The 25,891-nt window shown below is 35.5% G+C and overlaps 2 protein-coding genes across 3 annotated transcripts; both read right to left on the bottom strand.

Moving 5' to 3' along the window:
- Window positions 1-14,209: 14,209 nt before the first annotated feature.
- On the bottom strand, window positions 14,210-17,299 carry LOC113310907 (metal tolerance protein 5-like). 2 transcript variants are annotated; one of them, XM_026559724.1, is made up of 6 exons: window positions 17,013-17,299; window positions 15,981-16,090; window positions 15,637-15,882; window positions 15,384-15,464; window positions 14,999-15,229; window positions 14,210-14,696 (listed from the first exon to the last, which is right to left on the bottom strand). In XM_026559724.1, exons 1-6 carry the CDS (start codon window positions 17,188-17,190, stop codon window positions 14,355-14,357), a joined length of 1,188 nt encoding a protein of 395 aa, XP_026415509.1. In that variant the 5' UTR covers window positions 17,191-17,299; the 3' UTR covers window positions 14,210-14,354. The 2 variants fall into 2 exon arrangements, with proteins under 2 accessions (XP_026415509.1, XP_026415510.1); XM_026559725.1 differs by lacking the exon at window positions 17,013-17,299 and adding an exon at window positions 16,335-16,514.
- Window positions 17,300-21,165: 3,866 nt separating this feature from the next.
- LOC113310398 (serine/threonine-protein kinase AFC1-like) lies at window positions 21,166-24,641 on the bottom strand. Its single transcript, XM_026559066.1, has 12 exons — window positions 24,341-24,641; window positions 23,777-23,948; window positions 23,660-23,686; window positions 23,397-23,550; window positions 23,274-23,322; window positions 23,061-23,175; window positions 22,708-22,799; window positions 22,441-22,597; window positions 22,290-22,354; window positions 21,948-22,045; window positions 21,741-21,852; window positions 21,166-21,618 (listed from the first exon to the last, which is right to left on the bottom strand). The coding sequence occupies exons 1-12, from the start codon at window positions 24,446-24,448 to the stop codon at window positions 21,460-21,462; spliced, it is 1,308 nt and encodes a 435-aa protein (XP_026414851.1). The 5' UTR covers window positions 24,449-24,641; the 3' UTR covers window positions 21,166-21,459.
- Between the last annotated feature and the right edge of the window lie 1,250 nt (window positions 24,642-25,891).

Here is a 25,891-nt window from a genome sequence, read left to right as displayed (position 1 = left end):
TGTTCGTGATATTTTTGAGACCGTTTTTTCCGGTCTTAGTTCGCTTGAGCTATCTTTCAACAGCGTGATCACCCTAACTTCTGGCTGACGACCAGGGATGTTGCGGGTGAACTAAAAGTATCCCGATCGTCTGTGGTAATAGTAGGCCCGTCGGTGGATACTATGGAGATTTCCTAGTTCCGTTAGGAAGAGGCTAAGCTTGTTGAATCGACTGGCCAAATTATATGGCCGTGATTGCTTTTAAGACTGACGTGGACAGTCTAGGTTTTCCTTAAGGAATTCAAACTCGTTCGGTCGCGCTAACTTTTAATTAAAAAGTGTGTAAACACGCTGATCTATTTATCAGAGAGTGGTGTAGCCTACGCGAGTGTTTTCATGCAGATTTCAATTTTGACACTTCGGGAGATTCGTGCTACTCTGCTGCGAGTGAACATTAATCATCATGTCATGCCAACATTGAAAGTTCAGATGGGGAACATAGCATAGGAAAATACTAGGCGGGCTCTGGCATTAGTGAGTAATGCAGCTAGGAGCTTAAATACTCATTAGGCTCTATACTAGTGAACAATTCATCTAGGAGCTTGAGTTTCAATATAATATGAAGAGAACATAGGCGCTCATCAGATTCTGATATATTCTCCAAATACCCTGCGGAATGTAGATATATCGAGGTCTAATACTTCTGATGCTGGGTCAGGTAGACAGACTTTTACAGAGAGATGTTTCTGCAAAAGTTAAAATATCGAATGGATTATAAAGAAAAAGGTGTTTAGAAGAGTTCATGAAACAAATGTCTGGAGTTTTAAGAAAATGTCTAAGAGTTTCAAAAATGGTTTATTGGTGGAAAAAGCTTCATGTGAGAAGGAAAATCAGTGTGATAAAAAAAATTGAGAAAGTAAAATTGCTATGAAAAAAATTGATGAGGATTATTTTTTTTTTTCAAAATATATATGGTTCAAAAAAAATGGGTTTGTTTATTTTGTCTTGCAGGTGTTTGATATTCTGCTTTGAAAGAAAAATTATGAAGATGCAAATATGGTTTGCATAATTTGTTAGGTTAGTTGAAATGATGATCAACTAATAATGATGATGATGATGAAGATCGTGATGACGATGATTTTATGATGATGATGGTATGATGATGATGATGATGACAAACAATCGAAGATGTTGCTAATTTATGATGATGAATGACTAATGATGCGATGAAGAATTAAACGTGTTTGAATTAAGGGAAGGTATTGGGATTTATAATCCAAACACGGTTAAAAAAAACATGTGTTATGTTTAGAGTTAGTAAATGTTATCTCCTATTAATTAGGGAGACTTAAACGTGTTTTATGATGATGGTATGGATTATAACCCTCTACCTTTTGCTGGGTCAGGTAGACAGACTTTTACAGAGAGATGTTTCTGCAAAAGTTAAAATATCGAATGGATTATAAATCCCAATATCTTCCCTTAATTCAAACACGTTTAATTCTTCATCGCATCATTAGTCATTCATCATCATAAATTAGCAACATCTTCGATTGTTTGTCGTCATCATCATCATCATACCATCATCATCATAAAATCATCGCCGTCACGATCTTCATCATCATCATCATTATTAGTTGATCATCATTTCAACTAACCTAACAAATTATGCAAACCATATTTGCATCTTCATAATTTTCTTTCAAAGCATAATATCAAACACCTGCAAGACAAAATAGACAAACCCATTTTTTTTGAACCATATATATTTTGAAAAAAAATAATAATCCTCATCAATTTTCTTCATAGCAATTTTCCTTTCTCAATTTTTTTTATCACACTGATTTTCCTTCTCACATAAAGCTTTTTCCACCAATAAACCATTTTTGAAACTCTTGGACATTTTCTTAAAACTCCAAACATTTGTTTCATGAACTCTTCTAAACACCTTTTTCTTTGTAACCCTCTCCCTCAACTCAACTCTCAACCCCAGCTCATCAACTCTCACCCTAAGCTAAAAACCACCATCAACACAACCATATAAAAGTATATAATTTGGCAGCAATTAGCAGTTTAATGTAATTGATATATGTTTTTGGTGTTTTATGAAATATTTATTTGTACCATATTACAATGCCCGTGCAAATCACGGGCCAAGCACCTAGTTTAAAATTAATAAAGATGGTTCTTTTCTTAATAGTAACAAAACGGGTGGCATTGGATTAATCATTCGTGATTTTGCAGGTACTCATCGGGGATCAAAATGTATCTAACACGTCGGACGAGTCCACAGCAAGCTGAATGCAGAGGTTTATGGGAGGAAGCACAATGGCTAAGGAGATGAATATTGAGAAAGTAAAGTTTGAACTGGACTTAAGGCTAGTGGTGGATGCGGTGAATAAAGATTGCTTCAACATAGATTGGAGAACTCACAATTTAATTTTAGACATAAAAAGTTTATGTGCCTAAAAAAATAAATAAAGTAGCACATCTTCTATTTAAATTAGCTAGGGTGGATAGATGGAGTAGTGTCTGGTTATTAGATCCTCCTAGCAATTCTTGTTCAGATACAGGAGGAGGAGGCAAGCTATATAATGGTTAAAGTTTAATCAATTCAATCTTTCAGTTTCAAAAAAAAAAAAAAATTGGTCGGATTTTTGTTATGAATAAGATCCGAAAACAAAACTAAATCACTAGATATTTTGAATTTCGAATAGGTTTGTTCACTCGACTAGAAATTGGGTGATTACCACTAAACAAGATTAATACACGGAGGGGAAATTTGGGAATTTCGGAAAGCATTTCAAGTATCTAGTGATGCACCTGAGGCTAAGTCCAAAATGGATGATTTACCATTGAATAAGGGAATGGTAAACATTTTTAGTGGTCGAACCCTAGACACCTTCCACCTCTAGAGTGAAGGAACGGTCTTTGTTGTAGAAGTTACACATGAATATTGCACCTTCATAATTCTTTGTTGTAAACAGGTCACTAAAGCCGATTAGATTATTCATCCATCAGATTATTATTATTATTATTATTTTATCTTTTTTTTGTAAGTTAAAATGCATTCAAAAGACTAACTTAGGGAGTTAGTAACCCTTACATCTAGTTGAGTAGATCCATCGAATGTTGGGATATTAGGATCAACCCGAACATTTGATTTATTTACTTCTAAAGCAAATTTAATACACGATGGAGGTTCATTTCTCCAGTTGAGAATATTTCTAAAGGATTTAGCTTCCTTAGCCAGTATATCAGCTACATTGTTTGTTATTCTTGGAACATAAAAGAAACCCAATTTTTTTTTGGCAAAGATTAAACTCTCTTCCAACTTCATCCATGATTGTCTGTTTCTGCCAAGTAATTTGAGACTGTATCCCATTCAGATAGTCAAAAGGTTTTTGCAGTCACCTTCTACAGTGAATTTTGAAAGACTTTCCTCATTAGTCCACTGAGCTGCTTGTAGGAGCCTAGCGTTTTTGCTTCTTCTAGAGATGAGTCTGTAATTGGTCATGCTCTGCCTTGTTCGAAATTTCCTGCAGCATTTCTGAAAATTAAAGAGAAACCTTCTGGAACATCTATAGAAATCCAAGCTGCATCGAGGTTAATCTTATTTTGACCAGCTCCTGGAGCTTTCCATTTATCATTCGAGGATCTCCTTACATTAGTTGATCTAGTATGAACTATGTATTTATCCATGTGTATTTTTTAGTACACCTATACAAAGATGCTGACTCAGCTAACTGGCCTTGGATGGAATATGTAACGAGAAGAGGTTTTGCTAATTCAATCTTCGTAGGGGAGGTAACTCAAATTATGATCTTTGACGGGGTAAAGCAAATTACCCCTAAAAAAACATCCGAATTTATATATTCAGGAAAGCCTTTATCTTTTCCCCGTTACTACCTCTCTATCTGTTTATTCCTTCATCTTCTCCGGCTTATCGCTTCGCTCATCTACGTCTTCGCTCCCTCTTCCTTAATCTCTCTGCTTGTGTCGTCGTCTTCTATAACTTAAGAGAAAAAAGTTATTACTTAAGTTACAAAAAGAAGAAATTCAAATTCTTAGGATTTCATCCTATGTTCTATTTTTGAAACCCTACTGAAATCCCTAAACTTCAATTGATTCTATTTGTTAGGTTTAAGAGTTATGGTTGATTTGATCTTTCAACTGGAGCAATTTCGAAAAGTGGGTTTGATTCCAAATTGAGAGAATTAATATGAGATTAATGGAAAAATCTACATCAAAGATTGAATCTATTGTTGTTAGGGGGTATTTCATTATCAATCTACTCTACGGTTGGTGGGTCAAATCGAGAGAAAAGTGATGGTAGAATTTGTTTCTCATGGAATCAACTGTTGATGTAGGGAATTACATTCCAAAATTTTACCAATTTTTATTTGAGTTTGATGATTCGAGAGATTGATTTAGAAGTCGGTGATTTAAGTGATTTTGTTTCCATGTTGCTATTTTCAATTAGTGCACTGATTGTACGAAATGGGTTTAGTTACATTTGTGTGAAACTAAAGGTTTGAGTTGGTTTGTATGGAATTAGATGTTGATATACATTTGTTGTGAAATTGAAATCTAATAATTTAGCACAGATTGAATTTTTCTAAGAATGTTAGCATTAAACTGGGATTGATTATTCACTTGGAATTAATCGATAAAGATGGAGTAATGGGGGAGAAGATGCCGATCAGGGAAAAAAAAAGGGGTGGGGGGAGAAGATAAAGGTTTTCCTAAATATAAAAATTTGATTTTTTTAATTTATTCATTTTAATTATTCAACTAACAGTTTGTCAAGTCAACGGTTTCGTTTGACGGTCTCTAACTGGTCAAGGTACGTACCAACCGATAATATTTGAAATGTTGGGTACCAAAGCTAGGTGTTGAATATTTGTTGGATACAAAACGTTAAACAACCCAAATCTCAATCCTTTGAGATATTTCTAAACCCATAAATGTTTCGAAAAAGAATTTGGTTGGCTTAAATTATAGTTATTTATAGTTTTCTCATTTAACTTATTGTACGTTGATTTAACTGTAAATTTTCCAGATTTGGTAAGAAGCCATCTTAGGAAATCTACTTTGTTTACCAGGTTACTACCTATGGCAATTCTAATGCTACAGATTTGTTGAGCTATAGAGAAAGGGAAAGAAGCATGAATCAAAGATTCATTCCACTTTTTAGTAATAGGGTCAATAAGATCCTTTACAAAGGTTAATGAAGAGTTGGTTGTTGTTCTGAATTGAGTAAGACTACCTACTAGATTAGGTATCCAGTTATCCTCCCATATATTGACGTTATTCCCATCCCCAATTTCCCAAATACTATTTTGTTCTAGTAGCTTAATTCCTTTGTTGATGCATTTCCAAATCCATGAACTTGTAGAGGGTGTTTTTGCTCTAAAAGCTGAGGTTTTCCTAAAATATCTAGATTTTAGTTGTGTCACCCAAAGAGCCTTAGGTTCTGTCAAGAGTCTCCGAGCTAATTTAGTTATGAGGGCTAAGTTAAATTTATGCGCATTCATGAACCCTAAACCTCCCTTACTAATAGGTTTACATAAGCAGGAATAGGATTTTGGGTAGTATCCTTTATAATTAGTTTCCTTTCCCCACCAAAAGTCTCTTTGAAGAGCATCAATTTTACTGGTGATCTTTTTTGGTAGGATAAAACATCTCATCTGATAACTAACCATACTAGCTAAGGTTGCTTTATTAAGAACCATTTTACTGGATTGAGCTAGAATTTTACCCACCCATTCTTGAACCTTATGTTCCATTTTCTCAATGATCCCTTCAAAAAGTTTTATTTTTTCCCTATCCATAAATAAAGGCGAGAATCCTTTAAATTTATTTGTGTGATCTTCAACATCTCACTGATCATTCTCTGATGTTTAGGTTGAACCTTTTTGCTAAAGAAGATTCTTGATTTATCAAAGTTGATTAACTGACCATAAGCTTTACTAAATGTTTCTATGATTTGTAGGATGTTGTGGCATTCTTATAGGTCTGCTCTAATAAAAAGGAGACAATCATCAACAAAAAAAAAATGGGAAATGGGACTGTTCTTAGGGGTTAACTTGATACCATGAATAACTTTTTCCTCTTCACTAGTTAGAAGGAGTCTAGAAAAGATCTCCATACAAATGATGAACATATAAGGAGATAATGGATCTCCTTGTCTAAGACCTCTGGAAGGTTTAAAAAATCTTTCAGGACTCCCATTAAGCAAAACAACTATAGAAGTAGTTGAGACACATTGAAAAATAATGTTACACAAATCTTGATCAAAACCAAAAGCTTTCATGGAAGAGATTAGAAAATACCATTTTACCCTATCAAAAGCCTTAGACATGTCAATTTTAATACCCATTCCAGCATGTTTGATTTTATTTTTCTTAAAAGAATGAATAAGCTCTTGGGAAATCACTATATTATCTGAGATTTGTCTACTAGAGAGAAAAGCAGCTTGAAATGGAGAAATGATATAGTTCAAAAGAGGTTTGATCCTATTGGCTAGAATTTTGGCTATAATTTTATAAATAGCATTACATAGTCCAATTGGTCTGAATTGGCTGGGGTCTTTGGGATGTCTTTTTTTAGGAATAAGAAAGAGGAAAGTTTTTTTAAACTCAGGATGTAGCTCTCCTGTTCTAAAGAAATTTTGTATAGAAGATATGACCTGTTCTCCTACTGTTTCCCAATTCATCTTAAAAAAACTAGACGGAAGACCATCTGGTCCTGGAGATTTATTTGGTTTTTTTCTTTAAAAAAAAACTAATAAGATTTCCTCAGAATAAGGGATGACATTGAGAATTGAACTTTCCTCTTTAGAAACACAAGGTTGAATATTTTCAAATAAAACAGGACAAGGGGAAATAGAGGTAGAAGGCTCAAAAAAAGGTTTTAGAAAATAGTCAGATAAAGTGTTCTGCATTTCTAATATATTGAAAGCAATCTCATTATTTTCCATTTTAAGACACTCTATGTTATTCAATTTCCTTCTCTTAAGAGTTTTAGTATGGAAGAATTTAGTGTTTTTCTCACCTAATTGGACCTGATTATCTCTAGACTGTTGTTTGGCTATAGCTTCCTGCGTATCATATAGCTTTTCCAGAATAAAAAGTTTTTCCTTGATTTTTTCCTCCTTCTTATGAGCATATCTAGATTTGTTAAGGTTATCTATTTGAAATAATAATCTCTTAATTTCTTTTGAAGGTTTGCCAAATACATTTTTTTTTCCAATATTCTAAATTAGTTCTAAGATCCTGAATGCTAAGGATCAGGGAATTTGTTGTGTTTTCCTAAATAACATGATTCCAAGAGTCTCTTCAGTTTGTACACATGATTTTTGTTTTTGCCAAGTGTCATAGAACTTAAAGGTATATTCTAGTTTTAGAAAAATGGAGTCTAGTCTTAGAGAAATTAGGCTATGGTCTGATCCTACAACATTTGGGAATTGGGAGCTCAGCATTTGGGAATTAGGTGTTCCATTCAGCATTAGCAACTTCCCTATCAAGTCTTTCATGTATGTTATCTACGCCATCCCTATGATTGTTCCATATGAATTCATAGCCTGTAAATCCTAAATCAATAAGTCATGCATTATTTAGAATGTTCTGATAATAGTAGCTATCAGCTTTTTTAAAAGTCAGGCCTCCTAGATTTTCTTCCTGATTAAAAATCATATTCATGTCTCCTAATGGTATCCAAGGAGTGGAGTTCTTGTCTACCTATTCTGAGATTTAAGAAATGAAATCCCAAGCAATGTTTATATTGGCAGGATAAGGACTTCCATAGAAACATGTCAACAACCATTTTTTTGATTCTGAGTTTGTTTGTACAAGTATATCGATCATATTAATATTTCATTGTACTATTTCAAAAGAAAACCCATCTACCCAAGCTATAGTTAAGCCTCCTTCCAACCCTATAAGATCTATTATATGTATATTAGGATAATCCTTCAGTAAAGACCTAAGATTGAAAATCTTAAAGGATGATTTAGGTTGAGTTCTAGGTGATGCAAATGATGATGAAAGAATGCTATGATTGATTGAAAAATTCGTGCAAACAATAGATGAAGATTTGACAGAAGCAACATAATCAGGTGATGAAGATGAATCTAAACAATCCCTAGCATCTACAAAAGGAGGGGACGCAGAAAATGAAAGTCTACGATTGACCGCAGGAACCACAGGATTGATTCTAGGTCGAAACGGATTAGCAATATCCTGTAACAACTCATTACCCGAAATATTAAGAGACTCAATCGGTTCAATAGAATCAAGAACTCGGTGGGTTTCTGTGTTAATAAAACGAAAAGAATCAACACTTGAATTTTCTAAGGGTATGTAATTTGGAGAGAGATTGAAAGGGAAAGTTCTTTTACCGAGGATAGAAGAAGAAGCTAAAGGCAGATCTTCATGTATGATAACTGGTTCTAAAACTTCACAAGCATTGTCTATATTTCTAACTTGTTCAACATGCTGGATAGAGGATTGTTCATTCTGATGATACTCCTCTCTAAATAAATTATACATTGTTTCTCTTATCCTCGGCCTTGACAAGAAAATGTCCACTGATTCAGATTTCCCATGAGCATCAACATTGTCTTGAGGGTTCCATATTTGGAGTGGGACACTATTCAGATAGAAGATATCATCTCCAGAAGAAGGAGAATTCATAGTGATGTCGTAAATATATTCAAAAGAACAGTTTTGAACTATGGCACAATTATTTGCTTTGTGATTTTTTTTTGGTAAGTCCAAAATTGTATTGATGAATAGCAAATATTTACAAAAAAGTTCACAAGAAAAGAGGTCAAAAGACCCCAAAAACTTACAAACTATTTAAATCTGAAATAAGAGACATTAGGATATTCTAAAGTGCTTAGAAAATAAGGTATCTCATCATAATTCATCCCTTCACCATTCCTTAGTAAACAACCTCTTTTTGCCATGGAATCTGCCGCAAAATTCACCTCACGATAAGTATGTACAAACCGGATCGAATCATAGTTGTCTTGAATCCTACTCCATCTTTGTCTAGCAAACAGGCCACATTAGAGTTTTCAAAAGCCATAATCACACCAATAGAATCAGAGCGAACCAAAACTTTGTGACCAAATCTAAAACAATGAGAAAAGAACTTAGAGGGGAGATTGAGATAGTTAAAGGATATTTCTGTAACTGGGTATCTATCCACTTTGACTAGCAGCTTCATTACTAATGGTTTTTCTATATTAACCCATACCAAGACTCTTGGTAGATAGTCGGATGTTTCACTTCCTTTGCATACTCTACTTACTGTTCCAATTCTATTAGCTATTAATCCTAATCTTTCTTCCGATTGAGGCTCAGTTTTTGCATTTGAAATGCTAGCCCAGATTGGGATTTATTTCACTGCATCAGTAGAGATATTCATTCTCGGGAAAGCTGAAGTAGCAGAGAGCACATTACCATAAGGGTACCATGGCCCGTTAAGAGCAATCCATTTCAGATCTTCAGAAGAACGAAAAGTGATAATGAATAAGTTAGGATCTAATTCTCTGATTTGAAATCCTATCCCATTCCCAAAAATGTCTCAAAACACCCATAATATTTTCTGAAGAAAAAGTTTCAACAGAGAAGACTCGCGCTAGGATACTATTCTCTTTAATCCCATAATCTCTAATAAACTCAGGCGGTGTTAGAAGAATTCCTATATTCGTGTGATTGGCATAATGTTGAGCTAACAACAGACCACTGAGGTGCCTGTATAAACTATAATTATCCCCCATTAGTGGAGAGGAAAAGAAGAAACTTATGAAGACTATTCAAAAGAAAAGAGAAGAAACAACAGACATAAAAGGATGAGAGCACTGCATGAAAATATATGAAAATAAAGAATTCTTGGTTGACAACATTTGTATATGATATATATTTTGTAATATGCGTTAGATCTTTTAACAATTTCTTAAAAATCTTAGGGATAAGAAAACATGAATTGTCAATCAGGAAAACATGGAGGAAAACATGCAGGAAAGCTTAGCTACAGTTGATGCACTGTACCAAGAGACCTAAAAAGGCTATATAGAGGGCTGGTTTATTATTTTTTCTTGTTTGACTAGAAGGTTGATATAAGAGGAGGAGACATAACAGTGCAGCTACGGTTAACTAGATAGGATGTATTGCCTTTGTCACGAAGGTCGTTTATTCTATGGTTAGGTTACTATTTCAAAATGCCACTAATCAAAAAGGTTCAGAGAATGAGAGAACACGAGGAGGTAAGATTCTTAGAATTACTATATCCAAACGTATAAGCAACATGTAGAATTAAATGCAGAAGAAGGCGAAAGGAAATCCCTAACTAGTATTTAAGGACATAGAGAGGAAGAAGAATACAATCACAAAATACATAAAAAAAGAAATGGCATGCAATCATTCTAGACTTCCTATAGGGGCTCCAATATCATCCACCAAAGTTATAAGATGTCAAGAAGGACAACTACATTGAATGCAATATTATCGTTGTTCTACTTGCCAAAGGGAGGCCTTTTTGTATCCTGCTCAGGCGCAGAGGTTAGCATTATGCAATCTACGTGAATAAGAAAAGGCACGGATTGGGAAGGCACGGCTTAAAGACCTACATGAGCGACTCGTCACTGGAATACCAGTTATGGCTTCAAATTTTCATGGTGAATACCCCAGGGATGGATTATGCGTATGTTCATGAAAAATCAGCAATTTACCAACAAGTTCGTACCCGCATGATACTAGATGAAGATGAAGAATAATAGAACTAGAAGGATCAAAAAGAGTCTAGATAATTAATAGCAGTATAAATCTATTTGTCTAGCACTACAAGGGAATATCAGGGATCGGTTTGGAAGAAAAGATTAGAATATGTAGCTTGGGACTGCATCTTTAAATATAAGTAAAGAATGAATTCCTAATGTTTTGTGTTTTATATTTTTCTTAATTTAGTTATTATTTATTTTAATTTTGACTATTTTTTTCTCGAAAAAAGAGGAAAAACCTCATACATTGATTAAACTCTCCTCTTCCTCATTGTGTAGAGGGAGATAAAGAGCATTAGTTACATTCGTATTCCAGAACTGGAATTGAAGATTGTTTAAGATTACTCTAAGATCTTCACCTAACCAAAAAATTTTAATAGCATATCGATTACAAAAGGTTGATATATGGGATGCCTCAATAATATCAAACTTATTTTTCAAAACAAAAGCTTGGACTTTAAAGTTTATACAATTGTTTGTCGTAATTCCAAAGTCGTCATTGATAGTGTATCTTCTTTCACGGGCATTGGCGTACATTCTTGTTAGCAGCTTTAGAGTGGGTTCAGAATCGTTTTGAAAAATGATGTTGTGCCCACTCCATTGTGTTGCCCACTGGAAATCATCTTCAGCCCCTTTCATTTCTAGTTCTTCTCTGGTACCACAGTCAGCATTCAAACCCCTTGCTTCAACTATGATACCTGTACAATCACAAAGAGTTAGTCCAATCCCAGAACTAGTGATAGGATTCGACATTGACAAAGCAATATTTATCCTAAGAGACAAGAAAACCTTACACCCATCAGGTTCAATATTCTTTATTTCCAATGTTTCGTCATTCATGGGATTATAATAAAGAGATTGCATAATGTCATAGTCAAATTTTTTCACATTCGTGAAACTGTTAATATATTTGACTATAGTTCTAGCAGTTTCAGCACGTTTCTGCTTTGTCTTTTTAAACACCAGGTTGCATCTCGCTTTCCAAACATGCCAAATTACAATGCTACAAAAATCAGACCAATCCATCGCATATCCATTTCTGTCTTGGTTATCAAACCAGTTATTGAGCCAACCATGAAAAGTAGAAGTACCATTAGAGACATACTGCATATCAAAGTTAAGGTGCATCCATACCTGGGATACAAAGTTGCACTGAAGGAAGAGATGAGTAAGAGTCTCTTCACCATTATTGCACAAAGTACATGTAGTATTAATATTTGGTAGTATTGCTGCCACTCTCATACTATTGGGAAGTATGGATTGAGTTGTCTTCCAAACAAAGGTTTTAACTGAAGGTGTTACTTTCATGTTCCAAACTTTATTCCAATCCTTAGAATCATCGCCAGTAGAATTAATGGAATCGTATAAAGATTTAATAGTGAACTTACCTGTGTTGTTTAAGTTCCAAAGAGGTGCATCTTCCATGGCTGAAGCTGGTATTTGAAGTCTCACGATCTTATCAATGGTAGCTTGATCAAAGCAAATTATCAGTTTGGCATGATCCCAAGTTCTCATAACAGTTATTAGTTGACTATCCTTCTTAAAATTTTCATCCCCTGAAGCAGGCTTAGTTAGAGGAGGCTTTGTGTTTGGTATCCAATAGTCATCCCAAATATCAATATTTTCCCATTACCAATTTTCCAGAAACAATTTTTCTTGATTTGTTGAACACCTGTGAGAATACCTTTCCATATCCAACTATCTCTATGTTTAGGTTTAGTGTTAATATGCAAAATGTCACGTTTCGGATAATACTTAGCTTTGAGAATGGAGGCACATAGGGAAGAAGGATTTTCTTGGAGTCTCCATCCCGTTTTGGCTATCATATCAAGGTTAAACTTATGCATGTTCTGAAAACCTAAACCACCTTCACTTAAAGGCTTACAAACAGGTTCCCAACCCTTAAGATACACTCCTTTCTTATCATTTTCATTCTTACCTTTCTCATTTTTAACCCACCAAAAATCTCTCTGCATTTTGGTAAAAGTGTTGCAAATTTTCACAGGAATTTTAAAGCAATTCATTTGGTAAACACATAGGGAAGAGGTAACATTTTTAATCATCACGGCCCTACCAGCAGAATTAAGGTTTTTCCAACCTAATAGACGATTTTTCATCTTATACCGTAGGTTCGAAACTTTTAATTTTGACGATGATCCTAACAAAAACAGATAATAGAAAAGGGAGAAAATTTATCAGATAGATTCGCTCACAGACCAGGGAAGCCGCAAGAAAAGGAAAATGGAGATTAGGTACCCAAAGAATTTGCTAATCTTAGTTTGAGACACCTAAACATCAAGGAAACCGGCGAAAGAAGGAGTGCACTCCGGTTATGAAGAACTAGACTGACACAAGAACTACTTGTTTAGATTAAGGTTCATCATCAAACAAATATCAAAAAGCTTAATGAAATAAAAAGGAAGGTCAGATTTGAAAGATAGCATAATGATTTACTTAAAGCCAATTTCACTCATTCAAAGAATATAAAGAAGAGAAGTCAGAGAAGAAGCAGATCGATTAGAAGAAAAAAGCGAAAGAAAAATAATTTGAAATCAAAAGCCGAAGGAGTAGGAAAGGGTAAAGATGTTTAGGAAACAGATGGATTCTAATGAAATAAAAGAAATATGAATTAGGTATATGCTAAATATGCTTAATGAACTATAGATGTAAGCTTTCATTTCCCATTTTTTCCACTGTAATTTGAACAAATTAAAACAAATTGATCATGTCATCCCCATCTGGCTAGGGAACAAATTGATCATGTCGACATCCTTGAAGATCAAAGATTGAGGACGAGATTGAAGAAAAAGAGTCGTTGGGAGGGAGAGAAGCAGAGCAGGGGACGCCACTATTCCTGTGAGAAAAGATCACCCATCAGATTATTCACGTAGAAAATACAGTCTTTTTTGTGAGCCAGACAGGATAGGTGATGAACATATTCTCGCTAGTTTATCAATAGTTTTTGCTATGACATAACTGCACAAACGGTCTAAACAGTCATTTATTTAATGTTTTATCTTTCCATCCAGAAAATAATAATAAGTATTCGTATCATCTTCCTGAATAAAATGCTCAACCACTGCTTGCTTAATTTCTAAATGCTCAACCACTCATGAATCTCTGAGTATACCCTCTCTCGTGTAACTCTGAGTATCATATAGTAATTCTGTTGACTTTTAAAAAGAAAAGGAAAAGAAATCCTTTTTGTCCGCTACGAAATGCACAAGTTAAGAACATAAAAAACGCAGGTACAAATTATTGCAAAACTTATAATAAAGGAAGCATGGAACACAAGGACAACCCAAGTCAAAGATAACCTTCACCAATAACATGCGAGAAGAAGAAAAAAAATGAGTTGTCAAGGAAACACATCCCAGTTAAATGAGACTGACTGAGGTTTGATGAAACAGTTTCTAAATGACACCACTGAGCAAAGTCGCATGAGAAAAAAGCTAAGAAATCTCATTTAGTAAATAAACTGGTAGAAACATTGGTCCACTGCTAGTCAGATTAAAATCCAGACAACAAGATAACTACAATTTGTACGTTTATTCAACAACATACGTATGTTCCCTGACCTTAAGGTTTAAGATTGGGCATGCTCAGGTTTGTGGGTAAATTCATAATCAAGATGAACAAAGGCGCGCTCAATCTCTGGCAAGCGTTCAAGTTTTATCTGCAAGGACTCTCCGACATCATGTGCCTCCCTCAGTGGCATTGCAGATGGCAAAACGATGTCGACCTCAACAAAGTAGTGAGATCCAAATGTGTAAGCTCGGACAGTGTCGATGTGCATTATAGCCTTGTGATGGTTCCAGCAAAGGTATGTTAGCTTCTGGAGATACTCAGGTGCTGCTGATCTGCCTACAAGTGAGTTCACATTTTCAAGTACTGTTGATGACCATGTTCGAATTGTGTACAGTGCTAACTGCAAGAAAAAAGAATCAACAACAGTCATGCATGAGAAAGAGACGGTCATCCTAACAAAAATTAAAACCACCATTACGATTTAATATGATGAATATCGGGATTTAAATCTCTAACCATGTGGTCCTAAAAACATGCTGCCTAGTATTATATTCTTCTGTCAATTAGAGCAATTGGCTTAGGCCTTAAAACTCAATAATTGTTTAACATTGTGGGGGATCTAGTTGAGATAAAGAGTACTGCCCCTAACATCACATTAATCCTCTGAGAAAGAAAGAGAGGAAATCACAAAGCGTCACTTACAATTATAGCCCCAACAGGGTCCATCCAATCCTTGAAGTAATTTGCAAGGATGGCAGCAACTAGACCAATGATGTTGGTCACGACATCAAAGAAATGATCCTGAGCATAAGCTTTGACAATTTCATTGGAGAAAGTGCGACAATAAAGCATCAGGCAAAACTTAACCAATGTTACAGTGCACATGATCCCAATCACCCACAGCTGTTGCACCTTAGTCAAGTTGAAATCATGCTGTGGAAAAAAAAGCGAAAAAAAAAGCAATAAGTCAGGGTTTAAAACAGAGATGGCCATGCACAAGGCTGCATCATATTTCTCAACAACAAAAAAATATATCAAGGACATCACATTATGGTTCTAGTCCCGAAAAGGGTAACTACCCACTTACATGAGTTATCAGGGTACGTACTGACTCCAAAATAATCTGCAACCCCAATGTCGCCATTACAGAGGCAAAAACAATGATTCCCTGCAAAGTCATTTGGATCCAGGATTTAATAAATAAAGCTAATGCTTTTGTTAGTAATCCCAAAAGGTCATCTCAGGGCTATTCATAAAAACACATGGACTGTATCAAATCCCATAATAGTTATAAGAAAACACAGGAATTCTTATTTGAGCCTAAGAGAAAGGAAACTGACCAATGGTTGCATGCGTTTTTTCCCAATAGGATATCGGTAGGGGTTTGGGGTCTGCATAGAGAATGAGGTGAACCACAAAATGAAACCTGATAAGAGATCAAGAAGTGAATCCAGTGTAGACGCTATTATCGACAATGAACCACTCTGGACTGAAGCAAAAACTTTTCCAGCAAAAAGAAGCATATTTGCTATATTTGATATTCTGATAGCCCAGTTTTCACTTTTAGCCAAATTTTCTTGCTCCTCCTGAAACATTAAAAGAAATTCATGTTTCAACTCATGGAGCAAACCAGTCAAATGCCACAGTATTGAGTTTTCCTGGTCCTAGAAGCAGGTGTTCAAACCTTTGTCATTCCGGGGAGAAAATCATGATCAGTTAACGCATCCATCTCACTGAACCCATCCAACATTTGTACCTGTTGCTGGTAATAAGTGGCCACCACATCTTCTGGAGCTACAACCACATCAAAATGTGCCAAAACTAAGTTAAGGTTATGGGATTTCTATGATATATAACACATGTTGCTACGCGATCACATGACTGATAACACTCTATTTGAATCTACCAAGCCAGACAACTTTAAAATCAGTTGACTTCAAATAACACATAATTAGTGAACTAAAAGCCCTCAAGGTACCCAAAAATTATTACTGAAGTGCCAAGTCTCTATTCTAAGTTCCATGAAACCTCCCCATACCTTTATAAAGCCCTGTTAAAGCACACAAGTTTCGGATCATGGTCGTAAGAACACAAAATCAGATGTCTCTGAAACCAAAACTTTTGCATACAATTCTAGTCCATCAAATTGCTTATAAAACTGAAATTCCGATAGGAAACAAGTTGATGAAAATTAAAAGAATTCCAAACCAAGAAATAAAAGAAGAACCAATAATCTTGTCGAAAAAAGGAATAGATTCATTAGACCAATATATACTGAAGTAGAAATTCCTGAGTATAGATTACTCATTAAAGAATCTAATCTGCTTTTAGAAAATAGACTAACAAGATAAAAAAAAAAACCTAAATTTTAACTTTTTAATATTACCTGATGTATAGAATAACTTACGTTTCTGATCAAGGAAAAAAATACAAATTAAACATGTGTTCTTTCTCAATCAGTAAAATCCAGCACAATTTTAATATTCTGCTAAAAAAAATCTGTCAGGGAAAATGGACAGAATAATACTAAAATCAGTGAGAATAAGAACAAAGTAATAAAGAGTAAAAAACAAAAAGAAGCAGAAATAACCTGAACAAGAAACACACACACATAATAATAATAATAATAATAATAATAGCCATGATACAATTAGTCAAACAAAGAATAATTCTAGACACAAGAAAAAACATATAAAATCCAAATCAATTTTTTTACCTAAAACCTCGAGACACTTGTGAAAACATTGAGTATTAGTAGTTCCTCTTCTTCCTTGATGATCATATCTTTCAAAATCATTAAAATTTAATCTCCATTGGTTATCGTTTTCTGAGTCCGGTAACAAGCGTTCTTCTGTGTCTCCAGAAATGCCATCGCCGATTATCGGATCCACCATATTCACCTCTGAGTTAGAGATAAAAAGAAAACAAACCTAGAGTATAACGAAAGGAGTTGAGGAAAGGGGAGTGTACACTTTTATATTTCTGTTAACTAGTAATTTTAATTAGGGTTTTGTGTGGCACTAAATGAGAATTAGGAGCGATATTTAGAGAAAGATAATGTTGTCAGGACATGTGAATTATTTTTGTGGGTCACAGCTATAGGGATTTTTATTTATTTATTTTGGATATTTTTATCGTCTACACTCTACGCAGATAGTGTACGTTTTCTTTCAACTAGTGCTGCCCGCGGGAGAGGGAGAAAGATAGGTACACCTTACGTGGACCCTTATGGAGAAAGATAGGGAGAAAGATTAGGCTAACCCTTATGGACTGGATTGGAGTGCTAGATTGGCCAAAAAATGTTGCAAATCAAAAAAATAAGTGTTGAAAAAAATTAACAGTGATCATTGATAGTTCTCTCTCCTACCAGGTGCTCGCAGTCCAACTATCAGCGAGATTGAAACGCTGAACCGTTCGGCGCTCAAAAAGTGGTCTAAACGCTGAATCGTTCAGCGTTGGGAGAAAATTTCTAATCTAACGACTGAGATTTAAAACGCCGAACGGTTCGGCGTTCAACGTCGTATGGTTCGGCGTTATATGGTGGTCCCGCTGCTAATCTAGCTACTAAATTATCCATCCCATAAAATTTAGGAGATTGCCCATACTGACGTGGATGGCCAATCTAGCAACTAGATATCTAGCTCATACAGTTAAGCCTTAGGTGAAGTTCAACTATAGATGGTGGATACGGCTGAAATTCATTCGAATAATATTTATATCATGTCATGGGGAATATTGCACAGCAAGCACATGACTTCTTGTTGGAAACCAAACGAAAATGACCACCGTAATTGTTTATGACACCGATGTTATTTAGTGAAACTTCCCAGCACTTTCTTTCTTTTGTTATTTTTCTTTTTACATATGAAAGAACAAGGGCTGACGCTTGTTTTGAAGGTGTGGTTGCAACTAGCTTGCAAAGAAGGCTATTATTGGGGAGCTCGGTTGCACAGACGCGGACGCGTAGACGTGGATACGACACGACGCCGACGCCGACGCGGACACTACAAAATTCTCAAAAAACTAGGACGCGGACACGTATATACATATTTTATTTATTTAATCATGTATTATACAGTAAAGTCAAGTATTTCGATTCTAAAAATTAGAAAATGATGCTACATTGTATAAATTTAATAGAAAAGAAGATATCTTTTGTTTATACACGCCGAAAGTCACAATCAGTCACTACTAAACACATGGCACAATCAAAATCCATTTTTAGAACAACACATGCCTAACTAAGGGTATACGTGATATCATTTTCAATTACAAAAACCTAATAAAGACATATTGATCTAAATGTTTGTCTTTCTTCATTTGGTTAATAATAGTAAATAAAGGAAGAAGTTTAAATGAAAACGGAAAAAAATGCGTCGGACACGCGTCATCGGTGCGTCAAAACCAGACGCGCGCAGGACGTGCAAATTGGTGCGTCAGACACGCGTCATGTCAGTGTCCCATGCGCATCTCGTGTCCGACGCGAGTTGGACGCGGACACGGCTCAAGAAATGGAGCGTCCCTGCAACCCAGTTGGGGCATCACATTCCATTAGAGGAGTGTCACCTAATAGGACAAAAACGGGTCACTCATAAGTAATATTAAAAACCCCTTATCTCAAATAATTTTGTAATGACTAAACAACCCTTATTTAGTTAATGTTAATTTTATTTAATTAGATAATAATTAAACTAATGAATTTGTTATATACTTGGTGAATTTTGGGACAAAGTTTTTGTGGGAAAAAAACTAGAGAGAAGAAAAAAAAAATTGTATGCCTCTAAACTATCTCGCATGAGTTCAATTTCGCTCAAAATTAGCTAAAGTACATAAAACAATTTCAGATATTTCGACTTACATGCCCGATTACGGTTGGGTTTGAACTTCGTTACCAACCGTAACCTCTATTTACAGTTAGGTTTGGATGAACTCCAAACCGTAACTGGTAATCAATGAGACAAAACCCAGTCGTAGGACCATTACGGTTGGGAAAATGGCACTATGAACCCAACAGTAACCCAGTTTACGGTTGGGTTTTACACAATTCCAAACCGTAACTCAGTTTACGGTTAGGTTCGAATTTTTCATTACCAACCGTAAATTTTCTTGTGATTTAGATTTTATTCTTATGGTTGGAAATACAAATTTTACGGCTGGGAATACCTCATGCAAATCAGATTTACGGTTTGGAATCATCCAAACCTAACCGTAATATCTTCAGAAACTATAATTACGGTTAGCTTCGAAACGCAACTAAAACCCTAATTTGACTTCGATTTCATTCAATCTAACCTATTTTTAGCACAAAAACGAGTAAAAACAAGATGGGTTATCGATTAATACCTAACATAAACCATGAGTTCTTGTTGAGGAGTTTGAAATCGTGATTCTTCAAATTCTTGATTCAGTTGTTGGTGATGAATTTGATCGTCTGGTGGTTTATTGAGGAGAGAAAGATTAGGTTTTTAAGTTTTTATGAGTTCAAGGGTAATCTAGACATTTTATTTTTGTGTTAGGATATCCCATAACCACTTTTTTGGACACTAAGAATCCCAGTGAAGCTCCTCTATTGGAGTGTGACGCCCCAATAATAGCCTTCCTTGCAAAACAAGTGATACGGAGAACTCATAAAACATACGTTTATTTCACGCCTGCACATACAAAATAGACAAAATTTATTTAAAAAAAAAAAGAAATAAGTACATGCGCGGACGAATACAACTGACAAAGAACGAATAGCCCAGAAAAACAACTTATGAAACCTAAAAATCAAAGGGCAACTTGCTCAACTTATGAAACCTAAAAATCAAAGGGCAACTTGCATATCGCAATGAGGACCACTGCCTGTTGTCAATTATCAAACTCGTCAATATCTTCTATAATTAAATCATCGTGATTTTTTGCCAAATCGCTAAACATTTCTTCATGATTAGTCTCCCAACAAAATAGACTAAACTTGTTTTGGTCTTACCACCAAAACGTAGAATTTCATTTTTTTTTTATTTTTTTGTTTCTTCCTCTTGAAGTGAGAGATTCTACGTCAATGTATAACTGGGAATCGTATTGCCAAACGTTGTGGATCCAGGGTTCGTGTAAAACTAGTTTAACCCCTACCAGTTTTACAACAGGTGAAAGCTCCTGAACCCTCTCAACATCTACCTCATGGGGAGGAAAATAGGAATCCATCGTGCTGAAGGATGGTTCTACTTGATAATTTTGCTGAATGATGGTTCCTCGTGAGATGAGAACTACTTGATAATTTTAGTTCTATCGTATAATCTCTAAATTATTTTACTGCCGAACTATGATCTGATTACAAGTAGCACAAACAACAGTCTCCCCTTTACGCTGCTAACAACAAATAAAGAAATTGCTTTGGGGCAAGGAAAAGAAACAATATATCACTTCACTATATACTACCGAAGTTGGAGCATCTATCTGAGGGAAAAAAATAGATAAACATGTAGTATCAATTATGCGCTGCCTCCAACAAATTTACCTTCCGATGCTACCATAATTGAACCTACAAGTGAAAACGCTAGACTTCACCACTGCTAAGTCAAAAACATCCTCTGTAGAAAAATAGATAGTTAAATATTGTACACAAAAAAAAAAAACTGTCCAGCATACATACTCAAAAAATGTGGAGGCATGCCGGGTTGGTCGGTGACGCAGAGCCTAGCAGGTAGCACGTTCCAGCTCTGATCCTAAAATAATGTCAGTTATTGCCAAAAGAAATAAAAGAAAGAGATCCTTTTCTTATTAACAATTTGCAAAAAAGATAGGAAATTCAATTGCAACTCATGGTTAAAGCAAACAGTTCAGAAAAGAAAAGCAATTCAAAACACAACATAAAAGTTACACAATTCTTCCAGCCAAGCACAAAATAGTAGTAACTTTTTTAACAGATGGGATTACTTCTGTAAGTAATTCAAAAAAGAAAAAGACCAAACTGTTACAAGAAAATGAAGAGCAAAAAAAAGAAGGCTAACATGAAGTAACAACTCCCAATATAATATACATCAGTATTGTTCTTACAATTAATTCGGGAAAAACAGCATTCCCACACATCTAAAAAATGGTTTGCACTTCCTTTCTCAATATTGTATGAATTCTTTCAGCACATGCGACTCGAAACCCAAACGAGAGTTCAAATTACCAGATTAAAAGAAATGGCCACCCCTTCTAAGGTCTCTTGTGAAGAAGGGATGTCTTAAAGCTTCCCTTGCTGTTAGTCGGACAGATGGATCGTACCGCAGAAGCCCTTGCAATAGATCTATTAGATCCCCTGCAGAATGATCTACGTGCTGCATCACCAGATTCTACAAAACAAAGAACAAACAGATGGTTAGTCCTCCAAGATAGTCTCCTCTGGAATCATTGTAACCCCAGTCTACAGCTAAACTTTTCTAATTTTGACAACACAAATGGAAATAAACTATACTTGGAGGCGAGGCAATTTCCAAACCGCCCTCATGCTTTCCCTTGAATTTGCACCTTCAGGCCAGTCCAATCGACAGCGTGCACCCCTTCTGAAGTACTTCTCAGCTCGTCGACTTGAACAAACACAGATCACTATTATTTTTTTTGAAAAAATCAGGAAAACATATATTAAATCAAAAACTACTAAATTAAAAATGTTTATACTTACTCAGCTCTAACCATCATGTGCGGGGGTAGTGGACCTAACACCTTCTCCATCATGGCAAGATGTTCCAGGTTTTCATGGGTCTGAAAAAGGGCCTCTCCCTACACAACCAAATTGACCATAATATAACCGGACAAGCAAAAAAGCACACGCTGAAAAGAATGGTGTCTGAACTGAACAAATATGATGTCTCAAATGTTTATCTGTTGCAAGATCTAGGTACCGTCTATCTGGACTCTAAAGTTACAAAGAACATTTGCCATTATAGCATAAAGCAGATGGAGTAGACACAAAAATTTAAAGGTAGTCAAAGCTGGAGTAGAGAATTCAATCAACTGCACTCACCGAGCAAAGCTCAACAAGTATGCAACCTACACTCCATAAATCACAGGGGTAGTTCCATCCAAGCCCTGCACATAACAACATGTAACCACAATCACCATATGCAAGGGTCTATTTGTTGGCATCAGAAAATTAATAAAAGACGAGGTATTACCTAAGATGACCTCTGGGGCCCGGTAATGGCGCGTAGATACCACATATGTGTGGTCTTGATGTTCAAATGTTGTACTTCCGAAATCAATGAGCTTGATAGAACTAGATAGTGGTAAATTTCTGAAGTAGCAAGCATCTTTAGTGGTCCGGGGCATATACTATATTATGACCAAAAGGTAACAAGGAAAAGTAATTAGTAAAAATATTTGAAACAAAGACAGAGCATATAGCCATCAGAACAATGAACGTGGATATCACTTATCAATACCTTGTAATCGGGCACCCTGATGTACTCTGGAGAAACAAACAGAATGTTTTCTGGCTTCAAATCGGTATGAATGAGTCTTAGATCATGCATAACTGCCATATTAAAGCAGTAGCAAACTATGAGAAAACAGAGCAAGAAATATATATACATACGCGTCTGTATGTGTGTGTGTGTGTTAACTGGGAAACTTCTTTTAACAGAATCATGAGATCACTCCAATTCAAAAGATCTACCCAACAGGGAAGTCGGTAGACTGATAGAAATGGAGGATCCCTTAATGCTCAACTGCCAATTTCTTATGAGATCATTTGGACAGCATTAAGGGAAAAAAGTTGCAAGTATATCCCACACACATGCTACAGACTCCAAAAGCTGTCTGCCAAGCTCCCGAACAAGATCGATGGGAAAAGAACGGTAGCTATTTTTGCGAAGAAAATCGTACAAGCTCGGTCCAAGCTTCTCAAATACCTGTTGAAACCATCCCTCAAATTTTAACTCTCACACAGGTAGACAAAAATGCACTTTCACTCCCAAATGAATAAAATAAACATCATTAATGTACTTACGATACAAATATGATTACGATAGTCAAACCAATTCCGTATTTGCACACAACTGCAAAGAATAAAACCATTTATACAAAATACTTCTCAAAGTTCAAAAATAATGAGCATGACAGAAACCCTTACCGAGCGCCACCAACATCATGTCTTGCAAGCTTTTGAAGAACGTCAATTTCAATCATGGCAGCCTCACGATACTTTTGAATTGAACGTACAACTTTAATAGCAACAGCTTCTCTCTTTTCATTGTCCCAACATTCTAATACTTGTCCAAATGTCCCTGAATTAAATTACACCAAACAAAGCATAACATTAGAATAGCATCCCTTTCAAAAATTGCACCAAACACTGAGAACCGTAAATTAAATAAAGAAATACTGTGCACTAACCTTCACCCATTTTACTGAGAATTTTATCTGCAGAAGGAAGAAACACAGGAGTTCAAAGGGCAAACAACGAAAGGAAATAGAAGAAACAAAAAGCTGATTGTGGTGAGAGAGCATTACAGCGAAGAGTTAAATTCTCTCCGATAACAAATACATAGTGTCCATCTTTATCATCATTCCTCCAAGGTGGAGATCCATTCCGAATCTGTGATTTGTAATACAGAGGAGCACCAGTATTTCTGGAGCCAACCCCGCTCATAAACTCTTGCCCACAGTATATTGCAGGCAGTGCCTAAATGAAACAAAACAGTAGTCATCAGTATATAAATATCACAACTCCGTATCAAGATAAATCCAGTCATCAACCAAAACAATAAATTCTGAAATAAGCTGAGAACTTGATCATTTGGACAAATTGTCAAATTCCAATCATTCATCCAAAAAAATAAGATCTTAATTTTGTAAAACATAGATTGCCAATCCCCAGTTTAAGGTTTCATTTACAAACGGACAACCAAATCAAAACATTCAACAACAAAAAAGTAGATAATCATAAAACCTGTCAAAATTTGCATACATAACACACGAATCCTTGCAAAATGAAATTTAACAGAAAAATCTGAGCAAAATAATTGAAATTAAAAAATGAAAAATGAAAATCATTCAGAAGGGAGAAAATTATACCTTCGGAGGAGGTACAGGAGGAGGAATATCCCAAGCTAATCTCGGTCTTTTTCTAGGTCTTTTATCCATATTTGTATGAGGAAATTCAGTAATCCATTGAGTCTCCATTGATTAATTGAATCTTATACTTGGATCAAATTGAAATTGCAGAAGATGAATTGAGAAATGATAAAGTATAGAAAGAGATCCCATAGAGAAGAGAAAGATATTCAAGAATCCATAGCTTTTCTTCGTAACCCTAGTTTTTATTGGGTATTGGCTAATCTGTAAAGAAGAAACTAACTACGGTCAAGTTTGTAACTTGACCTACATCCATTCCTCGTGTTTGATTCTAAGTTCTAACTAGAGTTATTAGCTAGCTTGAGCCGTTATGACTCTTCCACGGAGCCAACTCGGGGGAGGGTATTTATGAGGTTATCGGTTTGAGCTCAAACGGTGGGTCGAACTAAAGCATTCAAAGATGAATTCCTTGACTAACTGAGCTAGCCGTAGTTGCTGCGCAGGCAGAATCTATTCAACTAGATTTTGTGCCCGTGCTACGCCCGGGCGGACCCGAAAACCATCGACCATAACTTTTTTACTTTTAACCATATTTTTGGTTTGGTGTGATGTGACTTCGCGTTTCCCATCGTGCATTTTTATTTGGTGTCGAGGGGCTTCGCCACGTCCCGTGGCTTAGGATTTTTGATTTGGTGTGGCTCGCAACGCCTCGTCCCGTCCCAATGCATTTGGTGTGGCTCGGCATCGCCTTGCCTGGTCCCAATGCATGCTTGGCTCGGCTTCGTCTCGCCCCGTCCCGATGTATGCTTAGAATTTTTGATTTGGTAAGTCGCACGTTGCTTTCTACCACATCATTTTAAATGAATAATCTGTAATTGATGTCTTTTCTCTCTTTCAGGCAAGTCACCAGAATCATCCATAATTGTGCTCGGTTTGGCAGTCCTCTATTTCTCAACCCAAGGAAGTGCTTAACAGAATTTTTTAAGTTGTTACCAAGTGCATTTGATTACAGATTGCAAAAAGAGAATTAAGACTTTCTGTTCATTTCGAGTACTTTGATTTTAAAAACCAAGTAAAGAATAAGATTGTGTATGGATTTGTTGAAAATGTATTCGAAATAGCTTCAGTTTAATACATTATGATTTACATGAATAACATCCGTCCATTTTCAAATTAACCACAGGCTGTGTTTGTTTGTCTACGTAGATAGGGTTAGGGTTTGTTTGTCTGCGCCAGCTGGTATATGGTATATGATATTAGGGTTTGCATGTATATACTTGAGTGAATTATTCTTATGACCCTATATACTATGGGTCTTACTCTCGCGACCCCAGGGTCATATAAATAAATATGTAAATTATTTTTAAGGCCCTACCATAATATTAGAAGTTAGATTACCAAAATAATCTTCAATAAAATATTAAATTTCAGGATATGTATCGTTATATCCCCATTTATTTCTCCGCCAGTTACATAACTGCAAAACACTCTCAGAAAGAAAATTTTTTTAATTTCTTCCTGCTCTCGATAAATTGTTAACTGAAATTGGTA

Source organism: Papaver somniferum, chromosome 9 (assembly GCF_003573695.1).
Source record: "Papaver somniferum cultivar HN1 chromosome 9, ASM357369v1, whole genome shotgun sequence".
Lineage (NCBI taxonomy): Eukaryota > Viridiplantae > Streptophyta > Magnoliopsida > Ranunculales > Papaveraceae > Papaver > Papaver somniferum.
This window is presented reverse-complemented; position numbering and strand designations above follow the sequence as displayed.

What these genes read in the sequence shown, in the direction of transcription:
- LOC113310907 (XM_026559724.1), bottom strand. Translation starts at nt 17,190, where the DNA reads ATGGTGGATCCGATAATCGGCGATGGCATTTCTGGAGACACAGAAGAA. An exon ending in AAAAACGCATGCAACCATTG is followed by an intron (nt 15,465 to 15,636) that starts GTCAGTTTCCTT and finishes ATGACTTTGCAG; the next exon opens with GGAATCATTGTTTTTGCCTC. An exon ending in ACCCTGTTGGGGCTATAATT is followed by an intron (nt 14,697 to 14,998) that starts GTAAGTGACGCT and finishes TTTTTCTTGCAG; the next exon opens with TTAGCACTGTACACAATTCG.
- LOC113310398 (XM_026559066.1), bottom strand. Translation starts at nt 24,448, where the DNA reads ATGGAGACTCAATGGATTACTGAATTTCCTCATACAAATATGGATAAA. An exon ending in CTCCTGTACCTCCTCCGAAG is followed by an intron (nt 23,949 to 24,340) that starts GTATAATTTTCT and finishes TGTTTCATTTAG; the next exon opens with GCACTGCCTGCAATATACTG. An exon ending in TCTCAGTAAAATGGGTGAAG is followed by an intron (nt 23,551 to 23,659) that starts GTTAGTGCACAG and finishes AATTTAATTCAG; the next exon opens with GGACATTTGGACAAGTATTA.